At 38.4% G+C, this 16,732-nt stretch overlaps 1 protein-coding gene and 1 long non-coding RNA gene across 3 annotated transcripts in view; one reads left to right on the forward strand and one right to left on the reverse strand.

Annotated features, from left to right (window-relative positions):
- Positions 1-16,732, reverse strand: part of BNC1 (basonuclin 1) — a 74,570-nt gene that overhangs the window by 8,674 nt on the left and 49,164 nt on the right. The window contains exons 1-2 of one of the 2 annotated variants that reach the window (XM_042039321.1): positions 12,296-12,542; positions 120-222 (exon numbers count right to left, since the gene is read on the reverse strand). In XM_042039321.1, coding sequence (XP_041895255.1) covers positions 120-222; positions 12,296-12,304 — 112 coding nt within the window. In that variant the 5' untranslated portion in view covers positions 12,305-12,542. Of the gene's footprint in view, positions 1-119; positions 223-12,295; positions 12,543-16,732 lie in introns of those variants that run through there. The other variant, XM_042039323.1, reaches the window with a different exon arrangement.
- LOC121669820 lies at positions 222-14,859 on the forward strand. The gene is made up of 3 exons (XR_006017905.1): positions 222-4,107; positions 5,583-5,748; positions 14,591-14,859. It is a non-coding gene; the product is annotated as an uncharacterized LOC121669820 (long non-coding RNA).

Here is a 16,732-nt window from a genome sequence, read left to right on the forward strand (position 1 = left end):
AGAGAGAGAAAATTGAATGCAACTAATATTGGTGTGGGGGTTGAGGGGTGACACAAAAAGCATGTAATAGTTATGAGGATCCTAAACAGTTTTCTATAGATTGTAGAAACAAATATTACCATGTGCTACCCATCCATGCCGGCACTGGTCACATTGTCGCTGATTTATTTTCCCAGGCTTGAAACACTGACAACTACAGTTCATGAGAGTGCACCGGATAGCCTGGAGATCAATGAGAAGCATGATAGGTGATACATAAGCACCGTTCAGTGTGCAGATTATACATCCACAGTACCCCCATAAAACCCCCATGAAGACAGAGTTAACACACCAGCACACCCCTATCCATGTGCAATATAAGTAATCCAGGCAAAGCCTGAGTTATACAAAGCTACCTCTGCCTGAAAGAGTCAAGTCACCAGAAGAAACACTACAGTAATATGGAAGCAGGATATTTAACAATATACATAGCAACACTTCTGTGGATCTATTTAGGCTGAAGCACCTTCATAACCATTATAAAGTGTTACAAGCTGTGATCCTCATGTATGATCACTTTCTCAGGAAGGTTTGAAAACAGATGTACAGATCAAAGACCCCCTCTCTTGCAGTTCTGCTGGAACTCCACACTGCAATGTAGGAAGTTCTAATGAGCACTGCATTAGCTCTGCACAGATGCCATGCCCTACACACATGGAATTCACATGGAATATATGTATTCTGTCAAAGACACAGGAGTTCCCTAATGCTTCTCAGTAACAAAGTTCACCAAAAAGTACTCCAATTCCTCAAAGACTAAACAATCACATTTTGTAAGGGAAATGCTTGAAAGCAAAATAGAGCACACAGAGAGCAACCAGTTGCACAGTTCCAATTTGTACATCACTTTACTCTCACCAAGGTCATCTATAATGCAAATCAAATTAGTATTCAGATGTCCCTAATCAATGGGGTGATACAAACATGCTTCCTGGAATACGTGATTTCTTCTGTATGTGCCCATCTGCTGCAGAAGGCAGACAACTTGGAGGTCCTAGTTAAAGCTCCAGAGGGACTGCTACAGAGCAAAGCTTTTGCAGGATTCTGCACTGCTTGGATCTGATACTGAGAATAGTTCCTGCATAAACAGAATATTTATTGAGGGAGGGAAAGCAAAGAAATTGATGTGCAGGAGATCTTCACTGGAATAATAAAGAAAAAGAGTTAGATCATGCAATTGTAAAATGTCTGCATTTTTCTGCTTTTAAATTAATGTTCCCTCTCCTCAGGTCTTATGCAAATTGAGGACTTCCACTCCTCAAAAAACCCATAGGAAAGTAAGGTAAGATTTGAAGAAAAAAGGAAACGTGGCATTCCCACACTGGCACTTCAGAAAACATACAAGGAAGCCTGATTATCTGAAAACTTGATAAGAAAGATGGATGCAAGAGACATTTAAACTCAAAAGTACATGGCAGAAAGATTGTTCCACTGAGATTTGCAATGGGCATTTCTTTAGACTTAAAGAATCTGATGGAGGGCAGAAGAGGACACTTCATACAAATGTATTCTACAAACAAGCATGTTCATGACATTTGGATGCCTAGTGCTTCACAGTAATGGATTTGGAGTGAGCTTTTAAAACCTCAGTGTCTGGCTTATCCAGGAGTTATGTGACATGCACATCTCCAAACTGCAGTGACTTGATGCTGAGATTTGCCAAAATTTGAAGAATCGGAACAAGTGGCAACAGGGCTTTTGAAATCTCTGAATCACTTTACCTTTAATCTTTTAAAGGAGCCATTGCAAAATCCTGTGTTCTTGAGAAAAGCTCTGTGCTCCCCATGAAGTCATAAAATACACATCAATACCCTACGCAGTGTCAATTGCTTCATTTTAATGGAGGATATATTTTCACTTAGATGCTAAAATACTTCCACATAACAATAAAAAGCCATAAATTTCTGATGGAAAGGCTGGGGGAAGAAAATGTGCAGTTGACTGTGGATTCATTTCTACCACAAGATATCAAACAATAATGCAGTTCAAATCTTCTGCCTCTCTACATATATAATATTCTGTGACTTGCCTGGACTGAAGCCCTTCCACAGGCAACCCTGCTAGGTTCAGAAAGGTACAGTGCATTCCAAAAATGCATCTTTTACATTCCCTTCAGACAAAATTACAAAAGAGTACTTCCTTTTTCTGCAAGAAGTAACAGAAATCTGCACAATGAAAAAAGCTGTCACGATGATAAGTTAATTGAGATTTCGAAATTTTTTTCATTCCTTTTCCTTTGGACATGTTCCACAAACCACTGACCTTTAAAACTATTTTTTCTACTTAATTTGTATACTTGGACAAGAAAGATATGCCACATCAAATTTTGCATTTCATAGCTTTCTGTAAGAGCTTTCTTCTATATGGTACATGTATTTATTTTGCTTTCCTGTGTATGTGTAGAAGACTGCACATGCCAAAACAGGAACAAGTAAAAGGAGGACATTTTGTTTTACATATATGAAAGCAGCTGTTACAAAGGGAGTAGAGCTCCCCTTCTATTCTAAATATTGAACTGATCCCCTCTCAAGTCACATTATTGCTTCTGGAAACTAGAAGCAGTTACCATGCATCCTGCTAACACATCAAAAGGTGCAGCCTCGAATCTGGGATCTGTTGCTGTCTTTAAAAAATGACTTGAAAGAATCCCTAAGAAGAAACAACGGATTTTTCAGGTTTTTAGCATTTCCCTTCATTTATGCTTTTCACAGTCTGTGTCTCCTAAAACTTTTCTAGCAACATTTATAATAATATAATATATATAATATAGTCACAGACAATATATAACAGAGCAAAATCAACTTTTGAAATAATCAGTGAGTCACAATTTTAAATTGTCACTGTTCAACTTTAAAAGGTACTTGTAAAAGATGCACTTTGATTATCTCCCAAATTAACAAATATCAGAGTTTAATGAATAGAAATTTAGCAAAAGTTCATGAAAATAATACCCTTGTCTTTTGCCTGTTAATCCTACTATCCTTAATACGCCTATTCTGAGGTACTGTAATTATATTACGTCTTTTAATAAGCTTTATTTTCCCAACAAGTGGAATGTACACACAATTTCATTCTGCAGAACAAAGGAATAACTTTCTGTATTGCATAGATGTAAAGCTTGAAAATTATAATTAAAGGATTGGGAATGTAGAAGGAAATTACAGTAGAATTTTTTTCAAGTACAATCCTTTCATTCACATCATTATTTAATTTCATTTTCTAGAAACAGAAGGCAGATGGTCTAAAAAATTAAATCTTATGCTATCATCTAGGATCTTGGTATTGCTTTCCAGTCACTCTCTCCTTCACAAATGGATCTTTCCAAATCCATTATCAGCCACACTTTCTTAATTCTTTTAGAAAATAGAGTTGAAAGAATTGATCAAAATTTTCCGTGGTTTTACCAGCATGACCATGGGAATCTGAATGCTGAACTTTAAATAAAAATGATCCCTCACTACAAGACAGACATTAACCTATAAACTGGTCACTGAAAAACATCTAACTACTAATCACTGAATCTTAACATCTGCTGCCTGAAAGTCACACCTGCTGACCTCCTTTTCATCACCAGATATTGACGTGGCTTCAATTATGCTTCAAAAGTTACTGAATGTTTCTTTGCAACCCACTCACAGCCCTCACAGCTAAGGAAAAGCCCAGGCTAATGGGATGTACTCATGCTGATTCGGAGTATATAATCAGGCTTCATTCCACAAAGTAAGTTTTTGGTCATCCATGCTCTGCTGACGTCTTCTGGGACCTATGCTCACTTGCAGCATTCAATGGGTTTGAAAAAACGCAGCAAGAGAAGAAGAGCACTGCAAGTGTATCCAGTCTCATTCAGTGTTAAGTGTGTTCTGGTTTGACAGCACTTTGGCTTGGGAAATAAATGAAGAAGCAAGGAAATATCGAAGACCTTGTCAGGACTGAGTTGGAGATCTCTGCTCGTGCTGGAAAGCTGGTCTGGGTCTCTGCACACAGTGAGGGCTGCAAGTGCAGACAGCGGTAAAATGGAACAGCAAGTCCCAGGCTACCCAGGTGCTATTTACCCACAGAAATACACAGGTCAGCACCCTCACTTCTGGCACTTTCTGGCATTTAAGAAAAACCCTTTGCTTTTTTGCACAAAGTTTCTCCCCACTTTAAATAATGCTGCTTTTTTTCAAGCTACTGCCATCACATGAAGAGCTTGAGAGCTTCCCTGCTCTGCTGTGAGGATTACTGACAAAATGGTATCACTGATGCCAGGTTACAGGAATATATTTTACAGGCAGGGCTTAGAAATTTCTATCCATTTAAAAGGCAAGTTTGAAGAAGGAATAGGAATTACATGAAACAAATACGAGAGAAACTTTCATTAGATGAGCTGTAGCAGATCCTGCTCTCCATGCCCTCTATTGAGGGTTTCTAGCAACAAGCCCTATCTCCTATGCCCATCTCATCATCAGTGGTAATCCCACTGAATATATGTAACCCACAAAGATATGTGCCCTGGTGAGCACTAATCCTATAAGGAAAGAACTGGGAGATGTCCCATATTTGCAGAATACACCCACAGTGACTCCACAGTAACAACACTTGTGGAGGAAGAGGCATGATTTACAGTGGGGCAAGAAATAAAATTAAAAATAGGACATATGTCTGGTTATTTGGAAGTATTTTCTTGCTTGCTCCTTTTAAAATATTTGCAAGGTAAGTAAAGAGATAGATCCCTATACCACCTCTTAAATTAGAAGTGCACTCACAGCTAAATCAAATGCCAAAAATCTGTGTGCACCTTTCACAGAGAACAGCAACTATAAATGAGTCTGAAGTTGCCCTTCTGGTCCATTTTTTTTTTCTTTCCTGTTTTTATTATAATCCATCAGGTTTCTTGTGTTTGCAGAATTTAAATAAGTTTTCCTTTTTCCTCACCCAGCTACATTTGATTACTGTTGTGTTTGAATCCTTTGCACAACCACTGAAAGCAGAGACAAATCAAAAACCCCTTATCATAAGCATCTCTCAGCGCCATACTTTCCCACATGATACAATGAGCAAAGCTTTGCTTTGTCCATTGTTTGTCAGGCAACTTTTGCCACTTTCCCTAGGGATATATTCTGCTAATAAATAACACTGCCTGTCAGTTTTGTCATGATTTAAAACAAGTTCGCAATTTACATTTTGTTCACCTTACTTTCACTGTATCACAATCCACCTTACCCATATCAGCCTAATATCTGGGGTTTTATCCATCCCACATGTATTTGTATCCCCCCATCCACTCTCTAGTGCATATTTAGCCATTGTGTCTGTTCTTCCTGAAGACAGACTTCAGTTTTTGATACACTGTTGAGCTCTCTGTAGTTTACTGGAACTAATATATATGCCAGCGTATTCCAAGTACAATCACAAAACATGCTGGCCTGCTCTAGATGGTGTAAGCACTTGTTGAAGACACAGCCCAACAATTAGGCATGAAATGCAAATTGATATTAAATCTGTTAGATTAAGCACCTTGTACCTCTAATTGTTCCTTGAAAATTTCAATGTATTCCCAGCTTAGTAAGGCTCTGAATCCCATCTGCCTGTGGAGACCATTAGTAAGGCCCCTGCAGCATCTTCAAGGAAAGGCTCTGGGCCATTTTCTTCTTCCTGACATGCTCACTTCAAAGAGGTAACAAGATGCCTGGAGGATGGACAGAATATGGAAGCCCTTTGCTGTCTGTAAGTGGAGCTGGGAAGACACACTGGGAATGGGAAAAAGGGAGGAAATAGTGCACTGCAGCGCACTGACACGTGCACAGGTCTGACAGCAATGCCCATTTGAGAGTTATTCTGCACAGAGACTTGGCCCATGCTACAACTTGCATGGTGTATTGTGGTGGTTCCTTCTGTCACGTATTTAAGGTTCTGGAAAGTTCCCCACCACCACAGCAGAGAAACACTGCCTGCCTTTCAGAGCTTGAGCCCCCAGAACAAAGGCATTTCCATTCAAGTACATTTCCACCTAATCCACTACACTTGGTGGCTGCAAGTTCTCTTATTTCTACACTAAAGTTTAGAAATATTTAAGACCAAAATAAATAATTACACAAAATTATTAAAGTAAGAAAAATGTCCTTATAAGATTTCTAATTATACTGGACTGAATGCACACATTATTTCCAGTCTTATATCAAAAAACCTGTTTCTTACAAAGTAACAGCTGCTGTTAATAGTTATTTAATAAACCTAAGTAACGACAAACAACTTTCCTAAAAAGCAAACCAGCTTTGCAGCTTGTCATATCCAGAAAACAGTCTGATATCTTCTGTATTTTGAACTTTTAATTAAGTAGAGAAAAGTTGTACACAGATGTGATAGAGTAAACAGTGACCAAATAGCTCCAACCTTCTCCATTCAGACACATTAAAAACACTGGCCCGAGACAATTAATATGAAAAACTTCTTATTAATAAAATAATTTAGCAAAATTATTGTCTCCTGCTTAAGAGACCAATTAGGAGACAGATGGGAAAGGTGGAGGTGGGCCACAATTTGCTTTTTACAGTGCCACTAAACACAAAGTTACAGCTCAGTTCCCAAACTGACGATGGCTCCTCAGTAACCTGGCTGGTTTTCATTCACACCAACCATCTACTCCTACCAAGCTTAGGTGCAAGAACCTTTGAAAAGTTCAGACAAAAAGCTTTTGTTTCACAGGCCAACCATGGATTTAGAAATTGAACTTAACACCTATTCTACTGAAAATTTTGGCTAGTGCAGATACCACTCAACTCCCACTTACCCCGTTCTGTGGGAGAATTACGTTTTTTCTTCTAGAAGTACACAAAGGCCACAAGTTGAATACATTTTCTAGATAAGACCATGGAACACAACCCATTAATTATCTGGATCCTTATGTATATATCCATACTGTTTATTTGGGGTCAGATACCAAAACCCGACCTCCTTTTAAACATCCACAGCCTAAAAATACACATAATCAGGATATATACAACCCAGATCCTGCAGCAAGTTTCATTACCCCATTACCCTTTTCCCTCAGTGGGGCTGAACAAAATAAATTTTGGCCTAGAATTTGACCAAATCTCTCTCTTGTAGGTGCAACTGAGCACCTTGAGCTGAAACTGTTTAATTGTCCTTGTAATAATTGACTAAAATGTCCTCAAAACAGAAAGAAAAGAAAAGAGATGAGGGGAATGAGTAAGTCAGGAAGATAGAATTGAAACTAGGTAATACCTTCACAGGATGGCACCACTCCGTCAAATCAACCCTTCTTGTGGATTTAAAAGACAGTCCACATGTCAGCACTTTATTAAAAATTTTTTCTAAGTGAGAAGAGTCCTAGGAGTGAGGAGCTGAGCTAAGAGACTGAGCTAAACACAGCCTCACAACCTGGAGCTGGTTTGGGCCCCGTGGCAGCTCTCGCGGCCGAGGGAGAGGAGCTCGGGGCAGTCTCGGGCACTGCAGCGGGCGAGGAAGCACAAGGAGCTGTTTCCGAGCAAGGCAGCCATGCTACAAGGCCAAACTTTAATCACAGCATAACTTGTGGGATGAAAATCACTCCTCATGCATGTCACTTACCCTAAAGGGCCCCTTAGGGCAACTCTTGTTAATGGCACTGTCAAAATAATTATAAAGACAGAAGAACGTGTGTGTGTTTGTGTGTGAGCACAGACACTCGGGCTGCTGCTCTAAACACAAAGCACTGGACAATAAAACTTAATTCTGCCATTCAGCAGCATGGCTGTAGATAGACTGGCTTATGCAGCAATTAATCTCACTTGTTAACAACAGGTGAGTGCTGACAGACAGCTTGGTCCACCTCAGGGACATAAGTCAGAGCCTCTTTTACAGTTTGGTTTGGAAATGAAAACAAGAAATACAGATTGAGGAAGGAAAAACATCACGTTATCATTATCTTAGAGTGATTTACTTTTGATTCTGAAACAGACTGCGATGCGGCAGTTTCCACAGCACACCTGCCCTAGCCCGTGTAGGTCAGAAACATTTTGCTGGTAATTTAACAGTGTATCTATCACAAGATATTAAAGTAATGTCCCTTTTTAATAAATTTACAGGAAAAATCGTTCTTATTAGTGCATTTCAAAAATGAGTAACAGATTGCTGCATATTGATGAGAAAAACTGCTCAGACTCTAGGGGTAAAGATAAGTCACTGGACAGAAATGGTGTGAAATTTCATACGATAAAGCACTAGATGCTATTTAATCTAACAAATAAATTGTGCACATACTACTTATCCATACTGACATGCTAAGCATGCTACACTAAATGCTGAAGCTACAGATCTAGCCATGAACTGAAGCTGAATTAAATATTTAACTCCAAGCCCTATGCTAGCAAGAAATAAGTGTTATTAACACCAATGCACAAGTATCAGAGAAATGAGGACTATTAGTATATATCAATTGCACAGCCTTTAAAATACGTCTTTGACTCTTTTACCTACTTTATAAAATGGTGCATGTGTGCAATATGGATGAGTTAATGTTTCAAAGACAATCCTAAATTTTTCAGCTTCTCACACCGCTGGCTTAAGTCTCAAAGCCATAAAATATGCATGCTTAAAATCTCTTCCTTTTTCCTGCTACAGAGCGACGACATGGATTAAAGAATACAAGTAAAATAAGAACTCTCTGAAATATTTAGTGTTACACAATTCCATTTAATGCAATTTCATAAATTTTAAACCCAAACACTATTTGTACACATACACATGATACTATCTATGGTGCTACAGTTATGCAATATTTTACGCAACTGTGTAGCTCCATTGGTAATTTCACAATTTAAAACTCAGTATTCCTTTTTATTGAACACAGGTGAGGAAATTTTTACCTGGCTTTCAGACATCAGCTACTCTCACATGAAAAAACATCCATTTCTCACTGAAACTTCTATATTTGAAATTAGAAGTAAAAAATAGCATTTTTCTTTTTTCTCCCGTCCTCTCCCCCTCCCCCCCCCCCCCCATTCTATAATGGTTTTAAACTATGGAATGAAATACTGTTCTTTATACTAAATACTAAAATGACTGAAGTCTGTTAAACACTGCCACTTTTCCTCATTCCCTCAATAATATTTTTTTTGAGTCTGAATATTGAGATTTCAATCTCTATGATTTTCTAAATGACAGCAACAAACTAGTAAGAAATAAAAACTAAAAAGAAGACAGGCAATGACACTTGCTGTAAAACTGCAAATGTAGCATCTGCTAGGACAAAATCTGCTGGCTTCCAGCACATAGGAACTGTGAGAGTTCCTGCACCACTGAAACCTGAAAGGGCAGGAGATGACCCAGAGGGCAAAACCAGTTTTTCTTCCTTACATTTGGTGGATATTTTATGGAATAATGAATTCAAGAGCCATACTTAAACTTTAGCTCAAATCTTCATGAAAAATGTTTACTGAATGCCAAATCATCCCAAAATGCTTTAAAACCACGTATCTGTAACAAAAGCTGCAATCTAAAACAAAACGAGAACATTTCTGTTTTTATCAGAGGTATATTTAGTGTCATTGTAATGAAGTCTATATTACTGCAAACCAAATAAATCACTGGCTTGTTGGATTGGAAATGGAATGACATGCTCAATATGTAGGAACAGATCTTTTAACAGTATTATGAACAGACATGGAAGCTGGAAATCAAGACATTTGGTATCAAAAGGCCAAACCTCGCGGCACCCCAGGAGGCAGAAATTCAAGTAAAAGCCTGAGAAGTGACCCAATATTTGTAATAATTTCTGTGAAGATTGAGCTCTCCTGAATGTTTGGATATGTTTGCACATACCATTATTCTTAGGGTTCTGAATAGGTTGTAGATGGTTCAGCAGTTCAAAGAATAAACAGAATAACTATTTTTAAGAAATCAAATCGACAAAAAAATACATATATATATATTAAATATGACAAAAATGTATTTTCCATAAGATCAGTTATTTTTTACATGTTCACTTATTGCTAGAAGTCTGATTAAGCTGTAAACTTCTCAAAATTCCAGCGCTTAATTCAAACTGAATTGCACAAGTATACAGATTATTAAAAAAAACCTCTATCAGCACTATACACAGAATGGTAAATAATCTAGTTGAATATCCAACGTATTCTTCAAAAATCCGTATTTTTCCCTTTTCTTAGAAATTAGAAAGGTATTCTTCAGTGTATATTGTTCTAATACTAGAACAAAGCAAACCAACATGCGCTGTTGTCAGCAGTTAAAATAATGGGGGACCCACTTTGCCCCGTGACCTGGAGTGGAGTGAGACTCCCCTACCTCCCACTCCTCCAGCCCTCAGAGCTGAGCCACAATTTCACTGTTTTAAAACCAAAGGACAGAAACAGAGACTCTTGTCTAACATACCGTTTGCATATCTTACAACAAACTGCACTTATTTTCCAAAAGGATGTTAAAAATAGAAGCATATGATCTTTTCCCACCTAGAATTGTATCCTTACAATTAAAGACTATTAGCTGGCATGCCTTTTAACCGTCAAACTCAGACAGTGGCAGTTCTATAGCCACAAAGAGAAGCAGTAAATGAGAAGAACATGTTACTACACTGCATTTGAGAAAGTTTGGCTCCAAGCTATGCACTGATTAATATCAGATCTCCTTCTTTACTTGCCTCTTGACAATCTTGTCACATCTGGCTGACAAATCCTTACAAGCTTATCCAAACCAAGGCAGCCCAGATCATGCTCCAGGAGTAGCTTGAAGGAAGCGGCAACACCAGCCATGCACTGATGTGCCATCATGAAACTAATGAAGCTGACTTCACTTGTAGACTGCAGGAACACGAAGAAACACAACATGCCCCAAGGTTTTGCAACATAACGCAGAGTTAGCTCACCAAAAGATAAGACAAACAATCAGCTCCCGAGGTTCAAGAAGCCAAGTAGTTACATGAATTACAAAAATTTATATGGAATTGCTTGAACAACAATCTCAACGAAATGAGCACAATAAAATCCAACTTCAGATCAGATGTGAAAATTTACTGTTAAATGCCTTTCAAACAATGGTTTGTTTTAAATTAAAACAAAACCAGTCTATTTTATTTTCTCTCTCCCACATCCCCAAAATATCAGAATGTTGCCTGGTTGCCAGGTTATTCAGACTGAAAAATATCTAAAAAAGAAGAAAGAAACAGGAAAAAAAGAGAAAAGAAAAAGAAAGAGGTAAAAAAATAGTGTCACTTTTTATCCGTAGGATTTTACGGAAGGATAAACCACAGCCTGTGTATATCAGTAGTCCTCCCCTGGGTTAGTGATCTGCCCTCTCCTCATTTTTAAACCAAGAATTTGTTACACAGAGGACTGGAAGTATTTGACCAATTAATAAACCAGAAAGTAAAATGCTGTATCTTAAACACATCTAGCAAAACCTCATTATGTATGAGCTGATAATTAAACCATGTTTATTTTTCTATGTGATGAAAAAAATCCAAATAAATAAGTTAAATGCATCACAATAGAAGACACTTAATTAGCACAATATATTTAAAATCCCAGACCCCCCTATACACACACACTCATACTCAAACCCACCCACCTCCCCCTGCCCCCCCTGTGCCCCCCCTTCCCCCAAATACAAACAGACTGATCCTAAGAAAATAATTACTGGCCTTATTTTCTGGATGCTAAATAGTCAAAAATAAATTGTATATAAAGGGCATACATTACACTCCACTTTAGTGGTAATTTCTAAAGAACTTCGTAGTGAAATTACATTGTTGTCTGCTCTCTAGTGCATTTATACGTCATGGTAATGATAATGTATCTGGTTAAAGCACTTGACTCAAAACACATCTGAGTCACAAATCACAGATTTTACTGCTATTAATGTATATTGAGGACTTGTAAAATTAAATATTGTCAAGTATTTATGATTTACATGCTACTACTTCAACTGGAAAACAATTACACAAGTGATGGCTCTGCTTATTATCATCAGCCTGCAATTCTGCATTACTTACTGTAGAACAGGAAAGTCATACAGTTGTTTACAGTGCACAGCAGAAAGAAAAAACAGATTTTTTACAGAAACTAGTTTTCTACTTTTACAGTATTTTTTCATAATTAAGAAATGGAGAGCACAGCTTCCTACAGCTCTCATCTCCATTGTTCATTACCCAAAACAACACCATTGCAACATTTTTTATATCTCCACAGTGCCTAGCCACAAGTAAAAGTTGCACAGTAAAAACATACATTCATATAGAACTGCAAAGAACTTTCCTTACCTCAGACATTCTTACTGTGCTTATGTTTCCAGAGCTATAAAACAGTTTCCCATTCCCTCAGTGAGTTGTACAAAGAAGTACTGGAAACACTCCTGCCTGTACAAGTACTAAGGCAGAACCATCACACGCCTCTTTACTCTTGTCTGACTCTGAGCACCTCAAGGTCTGATGTATGCTCAGGCTGTGCACAGGGGAGTGAAATAAGATCCTCCCCCTTGGTGTTCTCCAGACCTACAGTACGAAGTTGTGTCTGCCTCTCACCTCTGCAGCCAGCTCTCACCTCGCTGCCCCGGAGTGCTGTGCTCCAGCACGCTCCTCCAGTCGCAGGGCAGTCCCCTCACAGCTGGCTTGAAGAGGGCATGACACTCATCTTTCACAGAGATTTGATCAAAAGGAGTCACGGAGGCTTGAGGCGCTCCTAATGCAGTGCGAGGAGATTCTACCTCTGCTCTGGCAGCCTAAGTAATGCATTAAATCAATGCAGCTGACCTAAGGCCTATTACAATTTTTTTTTTCCTTCTTCTCAGAGTGTACAACTATCTGCAGATAAGCTATGAGATACTTATGAGTAAAATTAGTTATTTTTAGCGTCAGTGTTGTTTTTCAAATTGCAGCTGCTGCAGGTTTTTTTTTTCTTTTTAAACATTTGCAGGTCTCAAAGGTTCAGTGAGAGGGGTGTGTTATTTTTTAAAGTTAAAAAATTTCCCCTTATCAACTTACTTTTGAGTTAGGGCTGAATTTTATTCCTTTTTATGAAGTTGAAGCTTCCTATTAACAGCAGTACAGGTCATAAAGACAGGAGAAGAATTACTTTCTAGTAATTGGGCCAAAATCTGTTTTTAGTTATTCAGGTGTTGGGTTGCATTCATGAGTTAGAGCAGGATTTTTGTCATAGTCCTTTCTCACCTATTTAAAAAACCAAAACAACCCCCTAGGACAAAACACTTCTCTCCTCTCCACTTTTAACTCCTGTATATAATTTCTTTGCATACAGTAATACACTGTAGTATACCAGAGAGAGACATGAACAAGTTGCATTGAACTCAGAGGGAATCCTTGCAGGAACACACCAGAGTATTTGACCAGATGAATACCTTTAATCCTGTAGGAAAGGCAGCAGGAAATAAGATGGCTGTAGGGAGAAGACAGCTAACATATTATTATTGTTGGTTTATTAGTTGTCTTCTACTAATCCTGTTTACTATTCACTAGATAAATGCACAACGCTTAAGGAGAACCTGATTTACATTTAGCTAAATACTGGAGTACAGTTAATGTTAAGTGCATGGCAGTAATTGGAATCAGACCAGGATAAGGCCAACATGATCCCAGAATCTGGTCCTACAGAGCTTTCCTAAATCCTTAGGTTTCTCCACTCTATACCTTATTTCTCCTGCTGAGCTATTGAACAAGATGGAAAAACAGAGAGGGGGATTTAGTTTCCTAGAATGGTCTGCCAGATACTTTCAGTGCCACCTCTGGGCCCTGCAAGATGCCCCAGGCACTTCTCTCTTGGGGACACAAGGCAGGACATGGGGATTATCACCGGTCTTGTATACTGTGGGAAAAAGTGCCCAAGAAGTCATGGCCAAAAACATGTTATTTGAACTGATTCTTAACAGCAGTGTTTTAAAAGCATCTGCTCTGTGATGAGCATAAAATCTAGCTGCTCTCTCAAGATGTTAACTCAAAGCCAAAGGCACACCTTGTTGCTAAAATTGTACTTCCTTCTTAATGAAATAAGCAATGATGTAACTAAAAAGGACTCAACATGATTGAGAATTCTACAACAAAGGTGAGAAGAGTGGCTTAAGATTACATAAACTGCCAGAAGCTCTGAATTGACTTCAAAATGATAAGCGACTAAAACTTAGATGTGTGGAGAGCTGCTCTCCCCTCTAGCGAGTTCCCAGGAAAAACCTATTTACTAGCTATCTGCCATTTACCCGGAAGATGATAATTCTTATTAAATGGGCTAACTATCCATAGCAAACAATTTAAGACCAATTTACTGTTTTCTAATTAATTATCTCCTAACAGTCTTTTATTCAAAGCATTGTTTTCATTAGTCAAGCTTTTTCAATGAATATTTAATAGAGCATATTCACACTGTTTTTAAATTGTCCACTATTTCTGATTAGCAACTTCTCAGTGTTTTACTACCTCTGCACCTTTTAGCAAAATCCAATGATCCCTAGCATAATGTGACATAGACAAGGCATGGTTTGTAACTAAAAGTGAACTTCTAAAGGAGTACTGGTACATTAACAGTGGTTTTTTTTTTTGTAATTTCAGATGATTCATAGTCCAAGCTTACTTGTACAGAGCAGTTACCAAGATGTATCTTAAGAATGACCAAAATGGAAAGCAGAGGGTGACTTCCCTAAATCTTCTTCCAGCTTCCTAGAAAACCAGCTTCTTGTGAAAAGAAGCAGACATTGGGACAGGACACCAGCCTTGAGACAGAGGTCCTGGACTTCACTTGGAGCTCTGCCACTGAATTGCTATTTGACCTCAGGCAAGTTATTTAAACTGATTTATATTTCCTTGCTTCTGAATTACTATTTTTTTGTTTTAAATCTATGTAAATGGTAAGCTCTTTGAGGAAACTGCAGCACCTCATTATGTTCTCAGGGACAGTGCTGAGGGCAAAGGAAAAGGGTCCGCAGGTCTGAACTCCATGTTATGTCATAACAAATACCTAAAATCACAGTGTAACAATGCAGCCCAAGGAAAGCAGCTTTCTTCTCCCACCTGCCCCAGCCTGTTCCTTCTCTGTGTCTCAGCCTGTGTGCTCAGAGCAGCACAAAGGTAGGGGGATGTAGGGCAGATCGTGAAGTGCTAAAACTTCTTAACAAGAAGCAAGAGTATTCATGGTTTTGAGAAGAGCTCCAACACATGGAACTGACTATAAACAAAAAAATCAGTTGCTCTTAACTGATTTCATTATCTAGGGTACTTTAAAAATGGGTATTAACTGCAGGGAATCACTATGAACACAACTGAGTCATACAGCACAAAGTGCAATACAATCCCCAGGAAAAGATTTCTCCTGACTCTTATTTCAATCATGACCTGAATTTTGGTGTTGGATAAAAAAAAAAAAAAAAAAAAAAAAAAAAAAAAAAAAAACAAAAAAAAAAAAAAAAAAAAAAAAAAAAAAAAAAAGTATCATTCTGAAGAGAGTATCAGGAAAATAACCAAGCACTGACTAAACACTGGGAGTAGGTTTGGTCTGCCACTGTGTTCTCTAGGCAAATGGGCATGTAAATTCTACATTCCCCAACCACATGCTGCTGCCTCACGCTGTTTCTCCCAGAGTTCGCTACACAACAGTGTTAACCTCCGTGTCCTGCCTGCCTGGCCTAAATTCCAATCACATAATACACGATGTCCCTCTTACTTAAATCAGTGCTGGCAAAGATCTTAGCACTAATTTAATGCTTTGCTCACTTATTGCCTTGGAGAGATGTGTGGATTAAACATTTCACCTCTCAGAAGAAATGTGAAGCAATGGTCAGCCCCATGATCGTACCACTGGGCCCTGGGTCACCTTTCAGGGAGAAGAGCCAACAGAGTAGGAATGGCTGTTCAGGACTGCAGGGACACAACATTTTGGGGAAGTAGAAGGGGAAAGAAAACAGACTTTGAAAATGTGGAGAACTGATAACCTGTCAGCAAGACAAAGACAGTTGTGGGTTTCAAACAACTTGGAAGTTCAAGGTTTTTTAAAATCTAACAAACCCGTGCACATGAAGATGAAAACAGAGTTAAAGTTAGAGTGCTGCAGCACAGGTTTTGAGCACTATTCAAACTACAAACAGGCCTGCTAAAGGCACATAGTACTTGATAAAGTTTTCTAAGATCTGTGGAAGGACAGTCAGGGCACTCCAGTGCTCACTAAGCAACAGAGAAACTCAATTTTCTTGTTCAGTATTTCCACATAGGCTGATTTTGTAAGGTAGTCTGAGCTATAAAGCGTCCAAAATTGTTTTCTACTAAAGGTTTACCCAGAGTTTAAATTTTTATCCCTGTCTTGCTGCTTACATCCCCTTTAGGGTAATTAGACAAATTGAATCCAACAAAAAAAAGTTTATTGAATACTCTTTGCATTTGCACCCCTGCTTCAGCACTATTTTTCATCTAACTGTTCACTGCATTACTTTTCTGTAGCTCAAACCAGTAGTGAGGTCATTACAAAATGCTAACATTTAAAATAGTGTGTCTGGCAAACCCAGAGACACATCACCAACACCAGTACCACCAACCCATCCCTGTGAAATGGTGCCTCTCCACTGACTGCCACTAAGATCAAGAAACTGCAGTTAACAATTAGGATTGGCCTGGACAGCAAGATTCTTTTTAACACTTATTGATGGTTGCTATATGTCACAGTGTATTTGTCTCTGAAAAATTTGATTATGTAATACTTTTGCA

Source organism: Corvus kubaryi, unplaced genomic scaffold, assembly GCF_017639235.1.
Source record: "Corvus kubaryi isolate FWS band 111438036 unplaced genomic scaffold, C.kubaryi_AGA036_p1.0 37394, whole genome shotgun sequence".
NCBI lineage: Eukaryota > Metazoa > Chordata > Aves > Passeriformes > Corvidae > Corvus > Corvus kubaryi.